The 27,091-nt window shown below is 34.5% G+C and overlaps 1 protein-coding gene across 1 annotated transcript in view; it reads left to right on the top strand.

Annotated features, from left to right (window-relative positions):
* Positions 1-27,091, top strand: part of CAPZA2 (capping protein (actin filament) muscle Z-line, alpha 2) — a 36,989-nt gene that overhangs the window by 4,391 nt on the left and 5,507 nt on the right. Inside the window, exons 2-7 of the mRNA XM_004676968.2 lie at positions 11,228-11,291; positions 14,703-14,754; positions 18,332-18,395; positions 21,405-21,611; positions 23,194-23,273; positions 26,657-26,735. Coding sequence (XP_004677025.1) covers positions 11,228-11,291; positions 14,703-14,754; positions 18,332-18,395; positions 21,405-21,611; positions 23,194-23,273; positions 26,657-26,735 — 546 coding nt within the window. The remainder of the gene's footprint in view (positions 1-11,227; positions 11,292-14,702; positions 14,755-18,331; positions 18,396-21,404; positions 21,612-23,193; positions 23,274-26,656; positions 26,736-27,091) is intronic.

Consider the following 27,091-nt stretch of genomic DNA (forward strand, 5'->3'; position numbering starts at 1 on the left):
GCAGCGGGCGGGTCAGGAGAGGTCTGCCCCGCCATGTGGATCTCCTCGGGGCAGGCGGGAATTGAACTCGGAATTGAACTCATGCAGAAGTGGCCCAAGCTTCTCAGTGCAGTGCCTTAACCCGCTGCGCCACCAGGGAGGGCCCTAAATCACTTTTACAAGGAAGCTCAGTTCTTGAAAATGTTGGTGGCCTTGCCATTCAAACCTAAATAGTCCTGACATTTCCAGTATATACTATTATTTAATCATACTTTCAAAAAGGTTTGTATTCTTGGATAAATTATTTAACTCTGCCTCAGTTTCCTCTGAAACATGGGGATACAATGGTATCTTCTCCATTAGTTTGCTCTAAGTACAAGTGGTGCCTGGCATGTAGTAAATACAAGAGTAAATGGTACTTAATTTTCTGTTTATGATTTTTTATCCTCTTTGATTGTTGCTGCTGTTCCCTGGTCTATACTCTTTTAACTCATCCTTCAGGATTTGGCTCAGGTCTCATGGCTGGTTTAGTCTCTCTCCTGAACTCTGTAACAGATCATTTGTGTTAAATACAGTTTTGCATAATAGTTATTTAACCTGTCTTTTTCTCCTGGTTATTTTGGAATTCCAAAGTACAGAAAAGTACCATGTTTAGCACCTGTCATTATACTGCATGTGATAACTAGAATGATTCAGAGAGTGAAGGTAAAAAGGAATCACGAATTTGCAAAATCTGAGAAAATATAAGTTTCATGAAAAGTAGGAGTAGCATGTAAAGACAGATTTTGAGGGAAGACCTCATAGTGCCAAAATTTTTCACTGATAAAGTAGTGTTGTAGATTTTAAAGATTTAGGTAGTCAAAGATAATTCCAGTTGCTCTTTAAGCTATAGGTGGTGCTAGTGGCTATGGTTTAAATGCTAAATGTTCTTCTAAGCTGTTATATACTTCCTCTTCACTATACAATCATTATTTGGCTTCAGAAACTTTGTAAAATCAATATAAGTTGACATTATATTACACAATTAATGTAAATTCAGTAGTAACTGAAGAGTAATCTCCACTGATAAACTATTTATAGAGGAATACTTTTTCCAGTTTTTATTCTATAGGTGAATGAATTCTATTGTACCAGTAAAATGTAAAGCTTCCTCAGTAAGCAGAAACTTGATAGCTGCTGCAACATTAGTAGAGCTTTTTCAGACTTCGCACAGAAGTGTTTTGTTTTGAACACCTGTTTGGTAGATACAGTTCAAGGGTGAATTAAACTATATAATATATATATATATATATATATATACTGTACACAGTTAAAAATAACACACACACATTTTTACAGAGTCATGGAAATACATGATACAAAAATTACTTTTGCCTTGGAGGATGGTAGGCATTAATTGGATGCAAGTTTATGTCAGAGTACAAATGGAAATCAGGAGAGTAGGAATATCTGCCTCAGGTATTTTGTGAGTTAAGATAAATTGTACCATTCCTCAGCACAGGATTTCTCAACCTCTGGACTGTTGATATTTTGAGATGTATAACTTGTCTTGATTGGGCTGTTCTGTGCAGTGTGGGATTAACAAGTATTTATGATCCTCTGTACCTTCCTTCCCCCAAATCATTACAATGCACAATAACTTTCTGTGGGACAGAGAACCACTGGTCTAACACATTGGAGCTAGTTGAGGACAGTTTGCAACCTGGATTAAATGTTGGAACCAGACTTAAGTAGTTTCACCAGATACGAACAATAAAAACAAAACAAAACCAAAAAAATAACAGTTGCTGACCGATTTCAGAGTTGGAATCAACAGGATTTGGTTTGTGAATGTATAAAAAAGGGAAGAGTCAGAGATAATTGCAAACTTCAAAATCTGGAGAACACAGAAAAGAGGTTGCACAGCAGGGAGGCATAATGGTGAATTTAGTTTTGGTTATACTGAGTGTGAGATGCTCATGGGATGTCTGGGTGAAGATTCCTTACTGATACAGAAATGTAGAAATGGAGTTTGGGAAAAGTCAGGCGCAGAGATTATATATTGGTTTGGAAATTCTCTCCTTGTAGGTTAAAGCCACAGAGGTAGTATATCTTTTACGGGGGGGGGGGGGGGAAGGAATGAACAAAAAGCAAGGAGGAAAGGACAAGTACTTTTGGATATACATTCATTTAAGGAATAAGAGAAAAAAAACAAAAGGTGAGGAATGTCCACCTTTAAAGTAGAAATGTTATATATCTTGCACAGAATAGATACTCATATTGCCAAATTCAAAAGAATTTCCAGAAAGAGTAGTATCCATACTGCAGAGAGATTAAGAAGGAATAATAAGATTAAGAGAAGACTTTGGATTTAAGAAAAAGAAATGAGAAGTAAATTATATCTACTTTAATGCCAGACATTTTAACATACATCCTCTCACTTATCAAAGTAGCCTTGTTATCTTTTACAAATAGAAAATTGGGTGCAGATAAAGCTGTTAAAGCTGATTATTTAAGTGGTAGACAAGAGCTCTTTGGTGGACTTTGAAACAACAGTTTTACTGGAGGTTGGAGCAGGTTGCAGAGAGAGAAAGCCAGATTACCAGAGTGTATATGTTTCCCCCCTTCCAGATACAGCCTTTCAGCCTGTCTGCATTATAAATTGCTCATCCTTTAATAAACAGACTGAAAGACTTCCCTCATCTTCTTTTGTGCCCTGGCTTGTCTCTGCTCCCTTACCAATGTGTACATACTTTTGTTAAAACGTTTACTAACTTTAATAGGTTTACCCGATGTTCTTATTTCCTGTATTCTTCACCGGACAGGCCCCGTGTCTTACTCTTTTGTAATTCTAGCAGAATGTCTGTCATATAGTAAATCCGTGCTGTTCATCTCTTTCACATTTGAATCAACTGGATAGTTTATGAACCAACATGGATACACAGGCTAACTAAAGCCTAAGTCTATACTTTTTGGGTAGAGGGTGGGAGCTCCCCCCATGACTTGAATGGGCCATCAGGGTTGAGATTTCACTGTATAAGGCACTCAGTGAATATTGACTAAAGGATAAGACTTGCAACAGTAAATATAAATTACTCTTTAAAAAAAGTTCTAAAGAGAAAAAACATATTACTATTATTTTTTCTAATTCATTATAGTGGTACTTTTTGTTAAGTAGGAGAAATTTAGGAGTAAATGAGAAATGATTTAGTAGAAAAAAAATTGAAACTATGATAAATAATTTATGTAGCTTCTTTCAGAGAATAATACCTGTTTGTGGAATCATGGTTTTCTTAATATTTTGCATAAGTGGTAAAAACATATTTAAGGATGCCCAAAAGTAGATGGCTGGATTAAAAAGATGTGGTACACCCCATGTTTATTGCTGCTTTATTTACAATTGGAAAAACATGGAAGCAGCCCAAATGCCCAAAAGTAGATGACTGGATTAGAAAGATGTGGTACATATATACAATGGAATATTACTCAGCAACCAAAAAAGAGAAACACATGTCTTTTGCAGCAACTTGGATGGAGCTGGAAAAGATCATGCTTAGTGAGATAAGCCAGAAAGAGAAAGAAAAATACCATATGGTTTCACTCATAGCAGGAGTATAATGGACCAGGCGAGAAAATAACAAAATAATGAACCATATACCAGAACCATGTTGAGGGGGTGAAGTAGGAAAAGGGATCAAAAGGGGGGGGGGAAGGGAGGGAAATGCATGGGACTTTGGTGGTGGCACATGGGTGATTTGGTGATGGGAAACCCGTGGGGATTACAATCGAGATGGAAAAAAAAATGTGCAAAATGATGTAAACATAAACTTTGTAATAAAAAAAAATGTGGTACATATACACAACGGAATATTACTCAGCAGTCAAAAAAGATAAACGAATGCCTTTTGCAGTAACATGGATGGAGATGGAAGGAATCATGCTTAGTGAAATAAGCCAGAAAGAAAAAGAAAATGGTTTCACTCATAGCAGAAGCATAAAGGACCCGAGTGGGGGCAGGGATAATAGTAATGAACAACTTTATACCAGAGACATTTTACAGGGGTGGAGTCAGGAATGGGATAAAAAATGGGGGTGAAGGCAAGTGCATGGGACTATGGTGATGGCACACAGGTGAATTGGTGATGGGAAACCCACAGGGATTACAGCTGAGATGGGAAAAGGCACAAAATGATGTAAAAATAAAAATTTTACAGCTACTAAAAAAATTTTTATAAGGAAAAATTGATTTTAAATTCAGATGATTTTGTCTTTAGGTTAAGTGATTATAAAGGGAAAATTCTAAAGGAAAACCTATCAAAACAAATTACCATTTTTAAGTGTACTCAAAATAACCTGTAACCAACTGTGCAGTGCTTGGTGCTCTCAATGGGCTTAGGCACTTTTTTATATTGTGTGAGAATCTTGTAGTTAAAGTGGAAAAGTACACAATAGCGTTTTTTACTTTACAAGTAAGGCAGTGAATCTTTTTGTCACATTTCTTGAGACTCAGGTGAAATTTCAGATTACTTTTCTTCACAAGACCAAACACCTCCAAATTTTCTTGTATAGTTCCGTATAGGACAGTGGGTATAAAATAATTCACTACCCATCAGTATTACCTGGGGAAATTTTTTGAAATACAGATTTCTTGGTCTTAATTATCTGGAGATTGATTCAGTAGGTCTGGAATGGGAATCTGTATGTTTTGTTTTTTAAAAGCTTATCAAGCAAATTTAACAGGTGGCGAGATTTGGAAATCTCTATCCTAATGTCTCCTGCCTTAATCAAGGAGGAGATGACGATGTGAGATAATGTCCAGAATATGGAAATATGATGAATTGTTGGCAGGACTCAAAGATAAACACAAGATACACAATTAAAATTTCCAAAAGAGGTTGAACAATGAGAAACTACTAGGGTGACACAGTGTTCATGTTTTAGGAAGTTCATTTCACTTTCACGTCTTCCAGTTTGCTCCATCAAAGAGCAGTATTCACTGTTTAATAAGCTAACTTTATCTTCTAATTTCTGTAGTTGCATAGGGTTCAGTATATGCCAAAGAGTCAAGAGTAAAGGAAGGTTGCCTAAAGTTGTGTATGAGTTTCTATCTATTTTAGCTTATCTTCTGCCACCTCATTGGTATCCACAGGATTTTTCTTGGTTCTGATCATTTAGTACTGAATTACAGTAAGTCTAGAGGTTTTAAAATGTTTGATCCACATCATTCTCTAATTTGAATCCTGATTATTTTCATCTGTAAAGGATATTGATGTAAATTACAGTTTTTAAACACAAATTCATCTACTAAGAATTCTAGAGCTTGTTTTTTTTTCACATAGTTAGTTTAGGTTGGCTGCTGAATTTCAGGACTTCATGTGCAACTTTTTCATTTCTGTGAAGGAATTTTGTTGTCTGCAGCTTTTGTCGGGTTGCTCATACCAACCCTTTCCTCTTTTGTGTGGCAACTCCCTACCTCCTTTCAAATCTTTCAAAAGACAGGAAAATATAAAGTTATAGGGATATTACACTTGTAAATTTGTGACTGAAAAGTAAGTATCTTTGAAGAATCTCCTTAAGCTGTTCTGTGTGGCCTATATATCAGCTTAGTTGCTTTCTTAAAATATATTTTAAATATTAACTTCTACTTCTCAGATAAAGTGAAATCTTTTAAATCATTTCCCTTTACTCTGTTGGTGAGGGAGGGATTCCTGCTGTAGGGTTGTGGGCATGACTGTACATGCAACACCTGTCACTAGACAGATGAGACTACACAACAGCAATTTATTTGTTTTATATACTGAATATATCAGGAAAGAGGGACATACACAAAGCAAAGGAGTGAATAGAGTGAACAAGCAGAAGCTGTGGGAAGCAGTTTTTGTAGTTTCAAGGGGTGGAGTGAATTCCAAGTTCCCCGAGGAAAATGTGCTTGGCTTACTTGAATAATTCCCTAGGCTGGCAGAAAACTCAGGGGTAAGCAGGAACTATTACGCTTCTCTGTGATAAAGAGGGTTGTAGGGTTAGGGAACCTTATCATCAGGGGCAGAGTTACGATGGGAATTTGCAGTTAGTCCATTCAGTGCTCTCCCAGTTTCCCCCAGATGTCAAAGCATACATAATTTTAAGCCTTGTACCACATGTCTCGATAAATTAACTCTCAAAATTATTTGCTAGGGGTTGTGCTACTAAATAGTCAAGAAATTTTTAATAGTGTAATTTGATCTTGGAGTTTCCTTTTCATGTGACTTTATCTTCTGATGATTTACAGAGTATAATTATGGTACTATGCTGCTTTATACAATTTCACCACAGTAGATAAAAGGTGGCCAAGTCATCTATATGCAGTGATACAGAGGTCAGAGAGAAGAGTTCTTATTTGAGAGGCTGAATACAGTAGGGAGGCTCCAGTAGTGTGTACATGTGGGATAAATTTAGAAACCTGTAGGTTATAAGAATTAGAAAATGGCAGAAAGAGTAAAAAGTTAATAGTTATTTGAGTGCTTATTTTGTGCCACACTTTTCTAAGTGTGCTTTCTCATTTACTGGAAGTGAAGAAATTGATTTTAATTTTCTTATGGTCATACAAATAGTAGGCAGTAAAACTAAGTCTGAATCTGTACAGTCTTATTTTACAGTTTATGCTGTTAACAATTACATTTTACAGCCTTCAGATAGGGAAGAGTATATTGTATGTCATACTAATTATCTTTTTGACAATGGGAAGCCATTAGATGATTTTCAGTATGAAAAAAAAAATCAGTTACCATTGAAAAATACCAGACTGGTGGCAAGTGGTAGAAAATGAGTTTTGGAGAAAGATGAGACTTGGAGGAAGGGCAGTTACACTAACAATTCAAGAACTAAGAGATATTAAATGGAATTAAAGGAGGATTTTTTATTTACTTGGGCTGGAGAGACAAACTGATGTGACTAGGGGAGAGAGCAAGTTGGGAATGAGTTCTAGATGGTGCCAATAATTTTATCAAGAATAGCAGAGGAATAAGTTTAGGGGATATTAAATATTCTGCATTAACTTCATCTCCTTACACACAATATTGTCTGAAGTCACTTCCAAAATGGAGTCAAAATCAGTACAGAATAATTACTTTTTATTTTTATGCATACAGAAATGGGGTACAGACCAAGAGGTGCAGGGGCGGCGAGAGGATTCACCAGAAACAGTAGGGAGCAGAACAGTTAGATCGACAAAGTACACTGCTGAGGGGAGCAGTGGGCGAGACCTGAGAGTTCTGCTGCGCCATGTGGGTCACCTCCAGAGCGGGGATCTGAAGCAGCCAAGACTCTGCTTTGCAGTGCAGCACCAACCCGCTACATCACCAGAGAGGGCTCCAGACTAATTTTATTGTATTTCTAAACTCCATTTGTGAATTGGAGGTGGGATATTGGGAGAAATTAGCTACATGGGAGACTTAATTATCTCTCCTTTGTTACTGGCTCCTGTTAGGAATGATTTCATAACGATCTCATAACAAGTCATTAAGGGCTTGTCAACACCAGAAGTGGGTATTTTTGGAGAACGTCTGGTAAAGGGGTTGTTGTGGGGAAGGTGGTTTGTAGCAGTTGGGGCAGGAGCCAAGGCCCTGGACCCAGCTTGCCAGCCTTGGCTCAGATGACAGCTCTGTTTTCCTGATCTCTGGAACCTCTACCATCCTTCAGATCAGCCCAATGTTCACACCCAGCCCTTTTGCCTGTGACTTGAACTCCAGACCTAGATGACTCCTTATCATTTCAGGTCTTGATGGGAAGTCCAGGACTATGAGGTCACATGTTGTAGTCGAACCACTCCCTAACGCCTCGGTGGCCCTGCTGCACTGCTCACCACGTACACCCGACCCTCCTGCAAACCAAGGATTTTGTTATTAGCCACAAGTGATGCCTCTCTGCACATGTGGGGTTGGATGGAACTCTGTGCCTCACCCTGACACCAGTGTTTCTTTCCAGGCATCTGGGAGGAAGGAAGGGGTAGATGCTGCGTGTCAAGAGCACTGATTTAGGACTCAAGTTATGACTTCATTCAGTTTTACCAGGTTAAAGTTATTGTAGAGTTTAGTGTACTAAGCTGAACTAAAAGCTGGGACAGTAAACTATTATTTCTTTCTCTTTATCCAAGCATTTTGTATAAGATATACAAAAAAGATAAATATAATATATAAATGTTCCATTCTGTTGAGAAAAGAGCAGATACAAGTGACTATCAGGTAGTGTGAGTTCTCTCCAACTTTGTTCTTTTTTCAAATTGTTTTGACCTTCTAGTTCATTTACTCTTAATACTTTGCATTTACTATTAGGGGTGTAAAATGTATTTCATTCCCTCTTTTGTGTAAAATCTTTTTAATAGCTTAGCGAGTGTGGGGATGGGTAGGCACTAGAGTAATTTATATGTGTTTATATATATATATATGTATTTTTTTTTCTTGCATTGGGGGATGGAGTATTAATACATGGCTAAACTAATCTGCATTTGTTCCCCAAATATAGAAAGTAATATCAATAATAAACACATCAGTATTAGAATCAGCTTATTGATGTGTATCAAAAAAATATCTTGCTTGAATTTTGATTGGATTTTCATTGAATCTGTAAGTTGTTGTCTTCACAGTATTGGATCTTCTAATCCATGACCATACCATGACTCTCTATTTATATTGCTCTTCTTTGATTTTGTTCATCCTGGTATGTGTATTTCACCAAAGTAGACCTACATATATTTTGTAGATTTATACTTGAGCAGTTTATAGGTATCCTCTTTTGTTTTTCTTGGTCTTTAGAAATTTTTCATTGTAAGCAGTCATGTTGCATGCAAACAGAAGGTTTTATTTTTGGATTTCTTTCTTTTTTTTTTTTCTTTTTTTTCTTTTTTTTCTTTTTTTTCTTTCTTTTCTTTTTTTTCTTTATTCACTAGCACCACCATTATGATGTTTGTAGGTAGATTTTGTCAGATCAAGGGCCTTCTTAGTTGCTAAGAACTTTTATCATGATTGGATGATAAGTGTTAGTGTTTTGTTCAGATCATTGGATGATTGCAAGGTTTTTCACCATTAGCCAGGTGTTATTGTGAATTGCTATCATTGTTTTCAAGTATTGAAATAACTCTTCGTTTTCAGGGTAAACCCCTGTCCTTTCTTTTGGATACAGTTTGCTGGGGGTTGTGTGTTTTGAGGACTTTTGTAGATATGTTTATCAGCATTTTTGGCTTGAGAGTTGTGTTTCCTGTAATATATCAGTCTGCTTCTTGGTATGGACAGTGCTGTTTTCTTAAAAGGAGTTGGATAGTGTTCACTTTTATTTCTGGGGAAAAAAATTGTGTAGAGTTGATATTATTTGTTCCTTAAATGTTAGATAGAAGAAAACATGGAACATGGGCTTTTGTGTGTGTGTGTGTCTTTTAATTATAAATTCCATTTCTTTGATAAATCTATAGAACTATTCAGGTTATAGTCTTGGGTGAACTTTGGTTTTTGTGTCTTTCAAGAAATTTCTTTCACATAAATTGTTGCTATTGACATTTTAAATACAAAAAAAAAAGTTGGCATTAAGGCAGTTGATAGCTAAAGTCATATTCTGCCATTCCATCGTTTAGTGGGAGGATTTTACTCATTCTATACCAAAACTTTGAAATAGGAGAAATAGCATAATAGAGTGACCAAAAGTGTAGGTTCAGGGGGGCCCTCCCTGGCAGTGCATTGGGTTAAAGCCCAGCATAGCACAGCACAACACCCTGAAGCTAGCTAGTCACAGCCACCTAAGCACAAGTTCAATCCTCGGCCAGGGAAGTGACCCAGGTTATCTTTGGTGTGGTAGACTTCTCCAGACTCACCTGCTGCTCCCCTCAACAGTGAGCTGTCAATCTACCTGTTCTGCTCCCCACTCTGTCTCTGTTGAATCCTTTCACCACCCCTGCACCTCTGGCCTGTACCCCAGTTATGCAAAAAATAAAAATGTAGGTTCAGAAATCAGATTGTTACTTAACAGCTCATCTAAAAAAATGTGCAAATATATAACTACCTCTGGGATTGTTGTAACTAGTGAATGACATAATTGATGATAGTGCATGATAAAACCCAATTTAAATAACCTCATTTTTGTTATAATTTCATTATAGATACCAGAGGTATACCAATAGCAACCATTGATTTTGCTTCAATTTTGGGGGGTTCTAAACTACAAAGGCTTTTTCCTTTGTTTTAAATTGAGTTTTTTGGTGTTTTTTTTTTTTTTTTTTAAGATTTATTTATTTTTATGCATACAGAACTGAGATACAGGCCAAAGGTGCAGGGGTGGAAATAGGATTCACCAGAAAACAGTGGGGAGCAGAAAAGGCAGATCAACGAATTATACTGCTGAGGGGAGCAACAGGTGGGAGAGGTCAGGAGAGGTCTACTGCACCATATTGGTCGGCTCCGGGGCCAGGGATGGAGCTCGCACTGAAGTGGCTGCTGCTAGTTTACAGTGCTATGTCCTAACCCATTGTGCCACCAGGGAGGGACCCTAAATTGAAGTTTATTTAACCTTTGCAAGGCCTTGTCGTACATGAGACCTGTAATGAGGAGTATATTCATTCTAGCCACATTAACACTAGGTCCTCAAATGATGTTTTCTTGTACCATTAATAAGAGAAGAAAATAGATTTCCTGCCAAGGCCATTCCCTGTGTGGAGCTTGCATGTTTTTTCCACAGCTGTGTGGGTTTTCTCTGGGTTATGTCAATTTCCTCTCACACCTCAAAGAAGTGCATGTTGTCCCAGTTGTAAATTGTCCCAGTTGTATGAGTGTGGATGTGTGTGACAGTACACACTTTGAGGGAATTCTGTCCAGCTTTGGTTCCTACCTTATGCCCTGAGCTGCTAGGACAGGCCAGCTAAATGTGACTTGCCTGGAACGAAAGGTTTGCAAAATGAGTGACTGAATACAACTTGTTTAATATTTAGGATGTGGGATTGTTCTTTAGAAGTTTGGTGGTGTTCTGTAATGTGTCTCTGAAATTACATATTTTATGTATAATCAGTCTATACATCGTTTTTATATCAGGTGATTAAAACAGTAATAAACTTAAAGATATTGCATGAATACTTGTCACTGTCCTTGAAATCTTGTCCTTTTTAGTATAGAACTCTGAAATAGTATAATATTGTAACATGTATTAATATCATGTTGCAAACAAGTCTCATATTTTTTTCACTTTTTAAAAAAAAATTATTTTAGTAGAAGCCTAGGATATTGACACATTTAAATCTTTGTTTCTATTTTAGGTGCGTATAGCAGCAAAGTTCATTATTCATGCCCCTCCTGGAGAATTTAATGAAGTATTTAATGGTGAGTGTTTCTTTCATAGCATTAAGGCTTATTATATCAAGCTCTTTTTAAAGAATAAGTTAAATAAAACAACTAAGTTAAGGGAATATGTAGAATTTTATCAGTCACAGTGAAAATTTTTGTTGGTCTAGATTTTCTAATGGCTGGAATCTAATGTACTTATATGATAAATATGATAATTCTATTTGAGTAAATTAACCTTAAAAGAATGACTATAGATCACTTAAAAGTAAAATTTTAATTAATTTTTAGAATTTATTAAATACATTTTTCTATTTTTTTCTAGAAAAAAATAGAAGATTCAAATGTCAGTATGAACATCCAAAAAGGGGTTCATTATTTTACCATGCCTATAAGATAACAGTGCATGTAAAAACATTTTGTTATTTTAGACCAGAAATATAAGCTGTTATACAGTGTGCTAGTAGCTATAAAAACTAATAGCTTCTCTTTAGCAATAAGAGTAACCTGTTAAAACAATGGCCCTTTTCCTTTTTATTTAAAAAAAAAGGCCCTTTTCCTTTTTATTAAAAAAAAAAAGGCCCTTTTCCTTTTTATAAAAAAAATGAATGCCTAATGGCTGGAATCTAATGTATTTATGATAAATACGATAATTCTATTTGAATAAATTAATTATGGTAGTTAAAGAATATACTACCATAAGAATGCTGCTTCTATTTCACATAGATGTTCTGTTCATCATGTCTTCAACTAAAACTAATTTGCATGGAGCTCTTTAATTTCATTTTTTTAAACAGTACTCCAAAGTAAACAATGTAAATATGTCTTTTAAGTTTAGTTATTCATTTTCATTCATAATGTATGGTGTAATGGAATCTTACTTCAGAAAACATTAGTTTTGAGTCTAAAATGTCAGGCAAAGTGAAATGTGTAAAATTAAGATTACCCTTGAAAAATCGCTTAGATCATCCCCAAATTATAAGTGTATGACAGTGCTGATATAACTATATATTATAATTCTTTTGCATTTAAAACTTTAACTACTGAACTACACTTAGGGGAAGAATAGCAAATCTCACTTTTAAAAAATCTGGAAATTAAAGTAATTTTGCTTTTTAAAGGTAACTATAAAATACCGAGCAATAAATTGGGGACTTGGGGTGAGTTTAAAAGTATGTATGGTTCCTATACAGTTTATTTTTGCTTGAGTATTAAGCCTCTGTAATACATTAACTTATTTGATGGTTGGAGGTTTTATTAAATATATTGTCGACTTTGTCTTGTAACTAAATTGATAAAGGTGAAAATGTGCCAAAGCAGTAGCTTCTGATTCTGTGCAAATCATGGAGCCAAGAATAAATTATAATTTTAAGAAAAGTTGTACTGTTCTTACCCTGAATTAAACAAATGCCTTACCCTGAACTAAACAAATGCCCTACAAATGCTTCAACTACAGAGGTTCAGAAAAAAATGTTTGAATCCTTAAAATTGCCTAAATCTTATTTGAAATTGGTGTTGAATTTTGCTATGTTCTGTGGTGAGGTACAGTAAATTTGGGCTTTTAGGATGAGCTGTTCAGTAGGCCTGAGTTAAAGAGTGAGCTGTGTAATAGAAGTGGAATATAAGATACTATGTAAGTTTTAATTGAGGGAGTGTGTATAGTTTAAAAATTAAATTGGGCCTCCCTGGTGGCACAAGGTTAAGTTAAGTCTGAGTACTGTGAAACTGTAGGTAGCCACTGCAGCACAAATTCGATCACTGGCCAGTCCAGGGAGCTGACCCAGATGGCGCAGCAAACTTCTCTTTGCCTGCGGCTCCCCTCAGCAATGTATTTTAGTCAGTTTGCCTATTCTGTTACCCACTCTATCTCTGGTGAATCCTCTGCACCCCTTGCATCTCTGACTTACACCCCAGTTCTTGCATGCATGCATAAATAAAAAGAAATCTTTAAAAAGAAAAAGTATTTAACTTTATCCAAATTCTGTTTTTTTTCTGTCATGATGAAGGTATGTATTCCCTGTTTGGAACTGGAAAAAATACACCACTGTGCAATACCTCTGTTAATTATTGTGTTTATGATATTGCAGATAAAAGAATCATATTTATCAAGTAAAATATCCTAGATGCTTTGTGGGATAGAAATAACTATAATTATAAATGTCTGTATTTTTTGAAGATTTATTTGTGCATACAGAACTGGGGTACAGGCCAGAGGGGCAGGGGCGGTGAGAGGCTTCACCAGAGACAGAGTGGGGAGCAGAGCAGACAGATTGATGAAGTACACTGCTGAAGGGAGTAGTGGGCGGGTCGGGAGAGGTCTGCCACATCATGTGGGTCACCTCCGGGGCTGAGGATCGAACTCAGACTGAAGCAGCTACGGCCAGCTTGCAGTGCTGCTCTTTAACATGCTGTGCCACCAGGGAGGGCACATGTCTGTTTTTACAATTTTTTTTTTTTAGTTAGATGATTCCATTGTTTAAATTCAATTAATTTAGAAATTGGTGTTATTTTCAAAATTAGCAAAGTTTTTTTTCCAGTCAAGGCTTACTACTGAAAAAAGGTGTGCAAATAGGCAATTTTTTTAATACATATATTTTAGTAAAAATGATTTATGGTCAGATAATAGAATCTAAAATTAGTAGAGATTGAAGAATCAGTAAACAGGACACTATCTGCATTGTTGTTATCTGTGTCAGTATAAATTCATCTATCTGTTATTTCACCATGAGCTGTATAAGGACATAAGTGCCTATATCTGCTTTCTGTTCATAAACTATTTCTTGGTATCTTTTCTGGGCCCTCCCTGCAGTGGTTTAAAGCACAGCACTATGATGCTATCACAGCCACTGCAGCACTAGTTCGATCTTGGGCCAGGGAGGTGACACACATGGCATGGCAGACCTCTTCTGATCTGCCTGCTGCTCCTCTCAACAGTGTATTTTAGTACATCTGTCTGTTCTGTTCCCCTCTCTGTCTCTGGTGACTCTTGTTGCCCCCTTGCACCTCTGGTCTGTATCCCAGTTCTGTATGCATAAATAAATAAATCTTTAAAAAGTACTTCCTACAGCACACTTTCATTTGAAACTCATAATATTGTTAAACTAAGAAGTATAGAATAACTATCTTATGCTGATCTTATCACACCATCTTGTTGGTGTAGTTTATCTTCACTTTGTTCTTTGGAGATACATTACAGTTTGCCTACATTGACAATTAAGGATATAAAATAACACATATTTCCATTTCATTACCTCTTCTGTTTCCTAACTTTTTTTTTTTTAATTATTATTAACAACTCGGTGTGTACTTCTGGTTATTTTGACCATCAGAGTAATATTTTGATCTTGCTTGCATTGGGGGAGAGAGGGACTAAAATACTCTGCCTTTTTACACAGAGGTTTCAAACATGAAGAAATAGTAATAAAGCCAAATGTATTATATGTTTTGCAGATGTTCGGTTACTGCTTAATAATGATAATCTTCTCAGGGAAGGAGCAGCCCAGTGAGTATTGTATATTTGTATTAACTAAAGTGATATGGGAGGAAATGTGTTTTTTTTTTTTTTTAAACAATACTCCAAATATTTTTGTGCATTTTTCCATCTCATTTGCAATCCCTTTGGGTTTCCCATCACCAAATCACTCATGTGCCATCACCATAGTTCAGTGCATTTCCGGGAGGAAATATTTTAAAAGTGATTATTAGGTAGGGACCTCCCTGGTGGTTTAGAGGTTAAAATGTCAGCACTATCAACCTATCACCACTAGCCACTAAGGCATGAATTCAACCCCCAGCCAGGTAGCTGACCCACATGGCACAGCAGACCTCTCCTGTCTTGCTCACTGCTCCCCTCAGCAGTGTATTTCAGTGGATCCACCTGTTCTGCTCCCTACTTTGTCTCTGGTGAATCCTCTTACCCCTTGCACCTCTGATCTATACTTCAGTTTTTGTATGCATAAATAAATAAAAAGTAAATTTTTTTAAATAGTGTTTTGAAATAGATTTGCATATCAAGTTCAATACATATAATTACATGTACCTACTAGACTAGAATAGAAATTTTTTTAGCATAGAGGGACACAAATAGAACATGAAATTCTCTATTCGTGTGTATTTGACAGTAGTTAGTATCTTATATACTACATTTTGGCATGTGCAAAATTAGTTAAAATTATTTCAGAAATTTTGACTTTTGAAGTTGTGATTGTTCTAATTTTTAAGCTAATTTTACTTTTTGTCAGGAATCTGTTTGACTAATAGATTTTTGAGATCTCTGAGGATTGGCAATTTTTTTAAGACATCCATAAATACCTAATACTGTACGTGATACATATTTATTTACTGAGTTTGTGAAGTTATTCAAAGAGCTAGTTAATTCTAAATCCTAGTACATGATGTCTGGACCAGTGATGGCAATTATGACTTGCCCACAGCTACCTTAGGATTTCAGAGAAATTTCTTTTTCCCACTCCTGTCTCCCAACATAAAGTTTGGGGACCCATTTGAGAAAGATGAAATTAAACGGATTTTTAGGTGTCTTACAGTGTCTTCTCTCCATTAGTAAGCTGCTTTCATCTTAACATGTAACCCATATCTGAAATCCTGACTGAGGAAAATTTGCTCTGATTCTGTTTGTATAATATTTGAAAATTTTATCTAGTAAATCTAGAGAAATTCAGGTGAAGGTAGATGGTCAGTATATGAGTTTGCATCTAATATAGAATGCGACCTCTTTCCCCCTCCCCCTCTGTGCACATCTGCATTACCCCCATCTTTCTTGATTCTGAGCTGTTAGGAATTTGAAATCTAGCAATTTAATTTTACCTCTCTACTTTTGTATTTACTAATCTCCTATTAGCTCACCAGTAATGCTTTCTTTGTTCAACCAAACATTCCTTTGTACAGGCGACTTAGTAGCTAATGCCTGAAAATTCAGTCAACATCTTTCCATCATGAGTAATCCGAAGAGCTTCCAGGTAGATTAGATTGAAAGATACATTGCTAAATTTAAAAATCCTCATTGTCCTTTGGTTAAGTGGAAGAAATGTACTAGATTTAATAAGATGCAGTATGTTCCATATATGTATTTTTTTAATTTTTTTTGTATGTTGAGAATTTTTCTTACAAATACAGCATGTAATTACCTAATAATGGATCATTATTCAGATGAGACTAGAGATAACTCCTCATCATCATTTCTAATTTAGACTCTAGGCAGCTTTCTGGTCATAGTTGTTTTATTGCCCAATTTGTCATACATATTGTAAAATTAATCTTCTTTAGAAGTAGTTCTAGCTTCTTTAAAAAAAATAAAAGGACTGATTTTGCTTTCCCTCCCAAGTACAGTACTCATTTTTATTCCATCATTCAGGGCCTTTCAGTTCAATTGAGTAAATACAATTAAGCACTACTGTGTTAGGTGCAGGTGCTGTGGACCAGCGCAGCAGGAGCAGGAGACAAGTTTCAGGGATGGCAGTTCTGGCGCAGGGTGGACAAGGATGAGGTTGAGTGACAGACAGACATGACTTCTAGGAGTGTATATCTGAATGTAGTTTATTTTTAAGAGTGCAGAGCATTTATACAATTTTCCTTGGCAAGCAAATATAGGGGTACAATGATTCTTTCAATAGAAGCGTGACAGATAATACATCTTTTTTATTGTTTCTGAGATGTCGTCAGGGGCCTGAAACCAACCTGGGGCCCTAAGAAACCATTGTGTATTTAAGGTTCAGTGGTGCTAAACAAAAACCCTATCTATCACTTTTGCCTTGCTAATTCTTTTAATTGCTTTCTCCATTCTTTTACAAGCCACCTGGTATACAGGATTTAATAGAATTAAAGATTATAGAAAAGTTTCTCAGAGTTAAATCAACATCGAGAACACTGGAGGCTACATTCCTTTCAAGAGTATCGTTAGAACGAATCACAGTGTTCATAACATTGCTTTGGTTTAGTACGTTGTATGTCAGCAGAATCAGGAAACAAATCAAAAGTTACAGTGACCATTCAAGCATCAGCCATTCTTTTATTCCTGGAGGGCCATGTATTCCTCCCATGTGCCCAGTACCTTGACCGTGCCAAGCTCTAAGGATTTCTCACTTAGGCGCCACGGGAGGGGATGTGGCATGCAGGAGTTACTGCTTTCTAAAAAGCTGTACCTAACTTGTCTACCTAACCTATTTTGACTACCCTAGTTCCTCTAATTGAAATATGTTTGTCTTCCTGTCCCTCCAATTTCTGTAAGATGGTAGAAACTATCCAATTTCTCAAGACCATTTCTCAGTATTATATCCATATGAAAATACCCCTAACTACCCTTGCTTCATCAGAATGTAATTTAAAACAAAAAACATATTCTCTGTAGTGCTTAGGCTACTTCCTACTTGTGTTATGGTTTTATCTTTTACCTTGTAAAATTTAAGCCTTGTCTGTGATCATAACATCACTGTTTATTCTTTGCCTCTCTTATAGTACCTACCGTGTTTCTAGTAGATGTATCTTATAGATTACTAAGAAACAGAGTATAGCGAAATATGTATCTTACAGATAACTAACCATAACTAGCACACAAACAGGGTTTTGAATAAAACTAACTTAATTAGTTTTTAAAATAGCCTTGGGTCCTCCCTGGTGGTGCAGCAGTTTAAAGCACTGCACAGTGAAGCTATGATAGCCACTGCAGCACAAGTTCGATCCCCAGCCAGGGAGGTGGCCCACATGGTACTACAGCAGTCCTTTCTGGACTTGACCACTGTTCCCCTCAGCAGTGTACTTCACGATCTGCCTGTTCTGCCCCCCACTCTGTCTCTGGTGAATCCACTCACCCCCTGCACCTCTGGCCTGTAACCCAATTCTGTATGCATAAATAAATAAATCTTTTTTTAAAAAATGAATAAATAAAATACCCTTATCTATATAGTATTTATAGTTAGTATGAGATCAGTAATGGAGTGTCATGGTTTTATTTAATTTGCCATGTACTGTAATGGAGTCTTTTTATTAATGGTTGAATTGTTAGCTGACATTTTAAAAGTACTATGTAATTTTAAGTTATTAATTCTTTTTTTTTTTTTCTTCAGTGCATTTGCACAGTATAACTTGGACCAGTTCACTCCAGTAAAAATTGAAGGTTATGAGGATCAGGTATGTTTCCTGTAAACACATTATCTGAATGTTTGTTTTATTTATAATGATTAATATATCCTGTAAGAACTGTGTAATGGTATGTCTAAAAGTAGGGGGGGAAATTCCTATTAATCATAGCCACTTTGCTCAAAGTAATTGAGCAAAGTTTCTTTTGTTGAAACTGATAGTGCTATTAGAAAGTCCCTTTAAGAAATAGCAAATGTCATTTTCTTCAGATTTTAAAAAATGATTGTTTTAAACCTCCTTTCTTTTTTTTTTTGTAATTTTTTTTTTAATTTTATTTTTTCCTTTCTTGTTTTTAATAGGGAAAAAAATTAATCCTATATTAATCTAAAACCTAGGCTATATGTTAGTAAGATTTATATCATAAATCTTATTTGGTTGCTCGGGAATTCTACATTTCTTCATGTAACTTAGCATTTAGTAATTACTAAATAATCTTTTCTTTCCAAAGTGCAAGATAGAAATGCTAAGAAACCACAAAAGGTCACAGGCTTTTTTTTTTTTTTTTGCTTTAGTTTTCTAATTAAGAAATAAATACTATATTAATTTACATCATGCTTATATGAAGCATGATTTGTATATAAAATGGTTTGAAGAAGGAGGTGGGTAGCTAGAACATGAGAAAGAAAGTAATAGTTACTCCTTGGTGGTTACTTATATCAGAGCTTGATTTGGCCATTATTTGTTATATAATGTATAGTTGTGTAGCTGTGGGGGAAAGTGAGAGTAGAAATTAAATCCTAAAATAAGATGTGTTGGATCAAACAAATTTACCTTTTTCGAATTTGGAATCTCTCCTAAACTCACTTTCCAATCTTATCATAATTTTGAAATTTAAGCCTAGTAAAGATAACCCAAAAATAAGTAATAATTTATAATAACCTCATATATAACTTCAGATTTTAAAAGTTTAAATGATGTTTTCAAATAGAATCAGAAATATATATAAAGATTAATGTTAAGAAAAATAGAATTTACTAGAATACAAGAGTGTTCCAGATAGGATAAGATAAAATAATAATCTTGCCTATTAACCGACAAATCAAAGAGGAGAAACCTTGTGATATGTCAGTAGACAATAAAAAGAGAATTTGAAAAATCAGCAGTTTGTGCTTATTAAAAACAAAACCCTTAAGTTAAATGGGGATATGAGAAACCCTCCTAAATATAGTAACTGCTTTAAAAAAAAAAAACCACTTATACCACCATTATGTATTATAAGTGGGGGTATATAAATAAAACAAAAGGAGAGCTTCATTCATAAACATTTAGAAATACTTTGAACCTCTGGTATAATTAACCTTCCCTACTCCCTCCCCCAAATGAAAAACAACTAGTCTTAAAATAATTTCCTGAAATAAATTTCAGGTCCTCATGTAAAACTCATTAACCTTCCTTTATTGTCCAGGAAGTAATTTAAACTAGAAATTGTTGGCAGGAAAGGAAATCTTTTAGTTTTGCTTATTTACTTTTCTAATTTTCTTAAATCATAGGAGGTATGCTATAAATAGTAGTTAAAATATACATTACCCAACAGTAATCTTAATATGGCATAGGATTATGAATGAAATGGTTGTTGTCTTCTTGAAAATCATAAAAACAGGGTCCGAACAATAAAAATATTAAAAGGTAGTACATAAATTTAACACAGTTTGAATTTTTAATACAGGTATTTTTTAAAATTCATTGAAAGTTTCAAAGTTTAGGTAAAAAAACACTCAAAGTAAACAAGAAAAATGTAAGAAAAACAGAAAATTGCCTTAATTGCAGAAGATAGATTACAACCAATAGAGTCAAATGCAAATGATGGTGTATGAAGTAGACAAAGAGATCAGTAGAGTAGCTATACAAAAGCAGAATTTAGCCCTAAAACATATGAAAAATAAGTTGGACCTCTGTCTCTTACAGTATACAGAAATAAATTTCAGTTGAATTAAAAACTTGTAAAATGGCTAAAATTGGTAGGAAATGTCTCTATAGGTTCAATATAAGGTCAGAAGAGGTTATCTTAGCTAGATAAGTAGACTGACTGACTGGAAACCTAAAAACTCTACAAGGAAAATAAAAAGAGAAATAAAAGTATCCAGTGAAAATTAAAATAATCAGTATAAGTGTGTGTACGTGCACAATAACATTTATTTTCCCCAGGTAGTGAAATAACCTGAAAATAAAGTGATAGTCTGTAAGTAGTGAGAATGACAACATGACATAACAAAGCTGAATTTGAGATATTTATGTTGAAAAAACCCAGGTGCTGAAAAATGTGTGCATGGGTGTATTTTCCTCCCGCTCTCATAAAACTGACCAAAAAACCCCGGTGTGTGTATATATTTGTCTATGTAGGACTTATAAGTGGAAAAACTATAAGGTACAGCCTATCTTTGCATGATTTGAATCAGAGAAGAGGAAGTACTGATAATAGGTAATGAGTCAAAGATTAAGAGTTACCAGGGCAAGCCAGAGAGGGATATTTTTAAAATAAGGCACAGAATGTCAAATATATAATTTAAAGGTATGTAACTTAAACAGATTATCTTTTTTTTTTTTAAGATTTTGGAATCAGGTGACAACAACTGTCAATTATTAGCTTATAAAAACAAGAACCAAGTACTTCACAGTAGATGGGATTGTGGACCTAAGAGCAATATAGGATACACTGAGGAGGATTCTCACTGAATTAAATCCATCCTTATAACCATCCTTGTTGAAGATTATTATCAGTTAATTAGTTTTAAGAAGTTGGAGACTAATAACAAAAATAATATACTGTTTTAAGTTCTCAAAAAATAACACATGGTTCCAGCAATGTATTAGAATATATATTTTTAACCATGTGGTTGGAAGTTCTATTGGAAGAAATATTATTTTGTACCATGTCGTAAAACCAGTTGCTTGGTATAAAATTATAGTTTTCAAGAATAAGCTCGAGTGAATATATTAATATATGTCAGAACTTAAATGTTTTAATTTTTTTTTTCCCCAAAACTCATTGAATTGCTCAAGGTATTGATAACAGAGCATGGTGACTTGGGAAATGGAAAGTTTTTGGATCCAAAAAACAGAATCTGTTTCAAATTTGATCATTTAAGAAAGGAAGCAACTGATCCAAGACCATATGAAGCAGATAATGCAATTGAATCATGGAGAACTTCAGTAGAAACTGCTCTGCGAGCATATGTAAAAGAACATTATCCAAATGGGGTCTGCACTGTAAGTCATCAATATGGAGCATTTTTCTTTTGTTTTATGTAATATGTCAGTGTTTTTATAATTTCTTGAAATTTATAATAACTTTAGAGTATTGACATTTTAAAACTTGTCATTCTTTTTCCTTCAAGTAATATTTCTAATAATTGGTATTTTTTCCTAAGAAACTAAATAGCTAAATATGTTATGATGGCCCAGAAATGTTAAAATGGTTGTACCTTGAATTAAATCCATGTAGGAATTAAAAGGGCATGATATGAAGAGAATCTTTAATCTCATGTTTAATTTCTTTTCCTTAACTTATGATATCTTAGAATAAATAAAATAATTTGGAATAGAATTACATCATGTTTTTATAACCAAGCTTCTTTTTGTGGTTTGGCCTATTTTTACATTTTTTGTATGAAATATGGCAGAAAATAAGTGAGGTTTTTTTCCCCCTCCTTTTAGTCTCCCTCATTTTGTTTGTATTTCTGTAGTGTTCTCCATAGTCAGAATGACTTATTGAAATGTATATCATAGCATGAAAATCCCCTGTATGAAATCCTCTTGTACCTAGAATAGTTCAAGTTTTTGAATATGGTTTATAAGTTCCTTTGATCTGGTCTCTGGCTACCTCTTACAATGACCCTGTATTCTGGTTTATAAATGGTGTCCCAGAATAACTTAATACTATTAATGACATGCCTTTTTAATCTCAGGTTTTCTAGTTAGGACAGAATTTATATAGTCCCCTTAAGATGTAGCCCTTGGGGCCCTCCCTGGTGGCACAGCACTAAGAAGGTAGCCACTTAAGCATGAGTTCGATCCCTGGCCCGGAGGTGACCCACAGACCTCTCCTGACCTGCTCACGCTCCCTTCAGCAGTGTACTTCATCAGTCGGTCTGTCCTGCTCCCCACTCTGTCTCTGGTGAATCTTCTCACTGCCCCTGTACTTCTGACCTGTACCCCAGTTATGTGTGCATAAATAACTAAATCTTTAAATAAAAAAAAAAAAAAGATGTAGCCCTCAATAATTATTTGGTAACAGCCTAAAGTACCTTTCAAGTTCTTTAAATTATAGCTTTATTGTTTAAGATTCTTTTGAAAGAATAACTTATCAAGAATAGGTAGTTAGGTTAATAAGTTAGAGTCTTCATTCTTGTATTATTCATTACTTTTAAAGCAGTAGGCAAGAGGTGAAATATCAGGTCATCAGTTATAAGTAAGCTAATTTTCTCACCTGTATCTTGACACTTTTTAAAGTATCTCAGCAAAAAATGGTGAGATACATTATTGTGAGGTTACACAGATTGGTTCTTGGGAAACAGCCAGAAAGGTTATATGAGGTAAAACCCTTGAAAACTAAGGACTTCCACAAAAAATTGTGCTATTCTAATTATAAACTCTTATGGTCCACTAAGAATTTGTCATTAATTGCACTTATTTAACTACTTGTTTTTCTAGCTACTATAGTGGATTTGAGCTACTTGTATTCCTTTATGTTTCTGCTGAAGTACTAAACAATCTGCAGTCATTTATTGATATTTAAAGTTAGACATTTTGTGGCCCTAAATTTAACTCTTGTTTTTCTTTACCAATAAAGGTATATGGTAAAAAAATAGATGGACAGCAAACTATAATTGCATGCATAGAAAGCCATCAGTTCCAAGCAAAAAATTTCTGGTAAGTTAAAATTTTGTGTTTTAGAGAATGTTGACATTGCTTATAATTCTTTATAGTTCTTGTTTTATTGATTGCTTACCCTTGTTCATGTGTAATTGACTAAGAGCTATCAAAACAGTGTAAAACTTTAAACCTTTGATATAAGAAAGGTATCTGTTCCATAACCAGCCAAATCCTTTAAAGGTCTTAGTAAATCCATTGAACTTTTCAGTGAAATGAATGTGGGCAAGCATCCCAAGGGAACATGTGTGCCTGCAAACAGACCAGTTGGTTGGCCCATATGCTCATTCTGAGAAGGGGCTGTTCTTGAACAGAACTGATGTGGAGGAGGAGAACAGAAAAGATGAGGGCTCTGAAGTAAATGTTTTTATGTGAAAACTATACTTTCAGAGATCCTTTCTATAGTTCATAAATGTTTTTATGTGGATTGCTTTTTGCTTATTAGTTGACTAATATAATGATAATGGTTTATACTACAAATTACAATTATGCCTTACAATATTGTATACAAATCACTACAATATTCCTTCTTAATATCTAGGCTACCAAAGCCCTATTAATTTTGGACCTTTGACAAGTCATTGTGCCTCTTTATTGTTAAGTAAGAATATTTCTGAGATACTGCCTATTATAAAATTCTGAGGCTTTCCAGGACTTTAACAGTTTGAGAATTGAATGATCTGTACCTTTACCCCAACCTTTTTTGTTAACACACGCTAAGGTTAGCAGTAAATACAGTTACAGTATTTAATTTTAAGTATATTAGTCTTTTGATTTGTTAGCCAAGTTTGTTGGTGCTATTATTGTAGGTAAAGTGGCAAGTGTCAGTAACCTCACTATCTATGGAATGGTTTGGTCCATGGTCCGTGGTTTGATTTCTCCACTACAATCATCTCAGAAATAAATGCAGATTACAATGTTAACCAAGAAGGTTTGGGGAAATGCACATAGTCTCATTGAAAGAAAATCAGTTTCTTTCCTTTAGTGAAGGAGTACATAAACATTTGCCTTAGCGACTAGCTATAGTTTCCTGAAGATTCTGGTATATGAAGTTAATTTTATGGACTTACTATGAATGTGATACTTCTAGTTAGGTCTAAAAACTGGAGTTTTAATCTACCAGGATCCTAAATAAATTTTTACAGAATGACAATTTGTGCCAGAATATATATAACAGAATCAATATTATTAAAATTGAATTGCTAAAGGAAAAATTCTTGTTTCACTGAGTTTTTCTTCAAGTATGTTAGATAGAGATACAGTAAATTTACTAGTTGGTTTTCAGAAATAGTTTATTTTAGCTTGAGCATATATAAAATGAAGATGTCTGTTCTTGAGTTTATTATTCTCACTATTTCATTTTACATATCTGATTAATTTTTAATTCCCACAATGACTTATTATATCATTGAAGTTAAGAATGATTTCTACTTTATAGAAAAGATAAATTTTCTTATGTTATCCCACAGTTCTAAACATCATGTCACAGTAATTTTGGTAAAAATCTGTCTATTTTGGTAAAAAGACATACTGTCAAATTACTAACAAGGCAGTAAAACAATGTACTTCATTTAAAAATAAAAAAGGGATAGAAGCTCATCTAAAATATATGCAGAATAAAAATCAGAAGACTAGTCATGAATGTTCTTAAATTTTGCTTTTCTTCTTGGTCTGTACTGTTTTGTTAATGTCTAGTTATAGTAGGGGTTTAATGTTAACTTGAATTAAAACACATCTGTAACTATAGCATTAACAAAAGGGGAAGGAATATAATTATAGGCTAACTTTTTACTCCATTGATGAAAGAATACTGTCTACTCAGCATCACATACTGTGGCTGTATAGTATTCCTTTGGAAAGATCTTTTGAAATAGTTGGTACCTTTACTTGATTTGAAATTCTTTTTTTCCCAATCAGTAATGATATGTGTGTATTGTTAAGATAGATCAATAAGGTATACGATTAGAACTCACTTTAATTGATACTGATACTTAAATGAAGGAATGATTTTTTTTGGAACCATGAAATAGAAGTGAATAGAGCCATGTTCTTTTTCCAACAAGGTTTCTCTGGATTATTTTGGATTATATTCTCAAAATGAAAACATATACATTTCTTTTGTAGGTCACACATTCTTCTAATAATAGTGCTTTTCAAATGTTAACTTTATTTACCTTTGAGAGTACTAACATTCTATGGACTTCCATTTCTGCATAGATTACAAGATTATCAAAGGGAATCCAAATATAATGATCTATTAGCCCTGTCACTGTTTTAGAAATATATACTATTAAGAAAAACGTAACAGATATAAATTTGCATGTCAGAATATAAGTTAAGTGTGCAAAGAATAAAAAGATTAAAAGGAATTACCATGTAAAGCCATCAGAAAAAAAAATAGGATAAAATTCACTATTGGTCATTGGTGATCAGAATGGAAATTTTATTACCTTTCCTTCAAATCACTAACGTGTCTCACGTCTTGAAAATTCAGATATGAAATAAAAAAAAAATTATTGATCTCCGATTCTGAAAAAATAATTCAGAAGTTGTATTTTCATAGAACACAATAACAGTTTCTTCCCCAGAGCTTTGTTTTGGGGTTAATAGGAAAAATTAGTAATATTGTCTTGTACTTCCTTCCCTAGATGTCAGAAATGAACAGCATACTTTTTGTATGTACAAGTAGCTTTTGGTAATATTACAATTTCTTACCACAAATATGTATTAGTTTATATGCAAAAAAATGTTTCAGAGGCGGAGGGTATGCCTTTTATGTGGAAACTTAAACCCAGAGTTGGAAAAGGGAGGGAAAATTTATAACTCCTAATAACCTTTTCTTTGCAGATACCAAAACTACTTTCTTTGCAGATATCAAAACTTCTTTAAGAATGTTGTGTTTATTAGTCATTCTTTAAAGACTTATTGCTACTTTGTGTCATTTCTGTATGTTAAATTGCCTTGACTATATTTTTGAGTTTCCTGATAATCAACATTATTAAATTTATTCTCAAATGAGGCATACATGGGTCAATTGAAATAATTCTTCAAAAATAGCTTATATGATTTAGTATTAAACTGTGTTTTAATTCTTGACGTGTTTAAATTCTTGACGTGTTTAAATTGACTGTGTTTAAATTCTGAAGTGACATAAATTATGTAGCTCCTTTCTTGTTAGTAGGGTAAAGATTAAATTCAGTAGCTCAGAACTTAGTTTAACGTTTTGATTCTTTTGAATATTTCAGTGATTAACTATTGAGTGGCCAGCTTCAAACTCCCCTCCCCCATACTCTTAATACTGTAACATTAAATTTAAATGGAGTTTAATATTTATTCAAATTATTTTCCCTACCTTATTTACAGCTGCTGTTTTTATTTTTAAGGAATGGTCGTTGGAGGTCAGAATGGAAGTTTACAATCACTCCTTCAACCACTCAGGTGGTTGGCATCTTGAAAATTCAGGTATTAAGAAATTTTTTTAATAATCTCTAGATGAGTCTGAACAGAAAAGCAGCTAATGTGTAAGTTGACATTTTCACAGTACATACTAACCATTTCTCTTCTGAATCTTTGTTTTGGGGATAATAGGAAAGCGAGTATTTCTGGTTTTTTCTTTTTTTTTAAATGTATTTTTTTTTTTTCAAGATTTATTTATTAACTCATATAGAACTGGGGTACAGGCCAGAGATGTGGAGGGTGAGAGGATTCACCAGAGACAGAATGGGGAGTAGAACAGGCAGATCAACGAAGTACACTGCTGAGGGGAGCAGCGGGCGGGTCAGGAGAGGTCTGCCTCGCCATGTGGATCTCCTCCGGGA

Source organism: Condylura cristata, unplaced genomic scaffold, assembly GCF_000260355.1.
Source record: "Condylura cristata isolate star-nosed mole 26May11 unplaced genomic scaffold, ConCri1.0 scaffold00005, whole genome shotgun sequence".
In the NCBI taxonomy this organism is placed as follows: domain Eukaryota; kingdom Metazoa; phylum Chordata; class Mammalia; order Eulipotyphla; family Talpidae; genus Condylura; species Condylura cristata.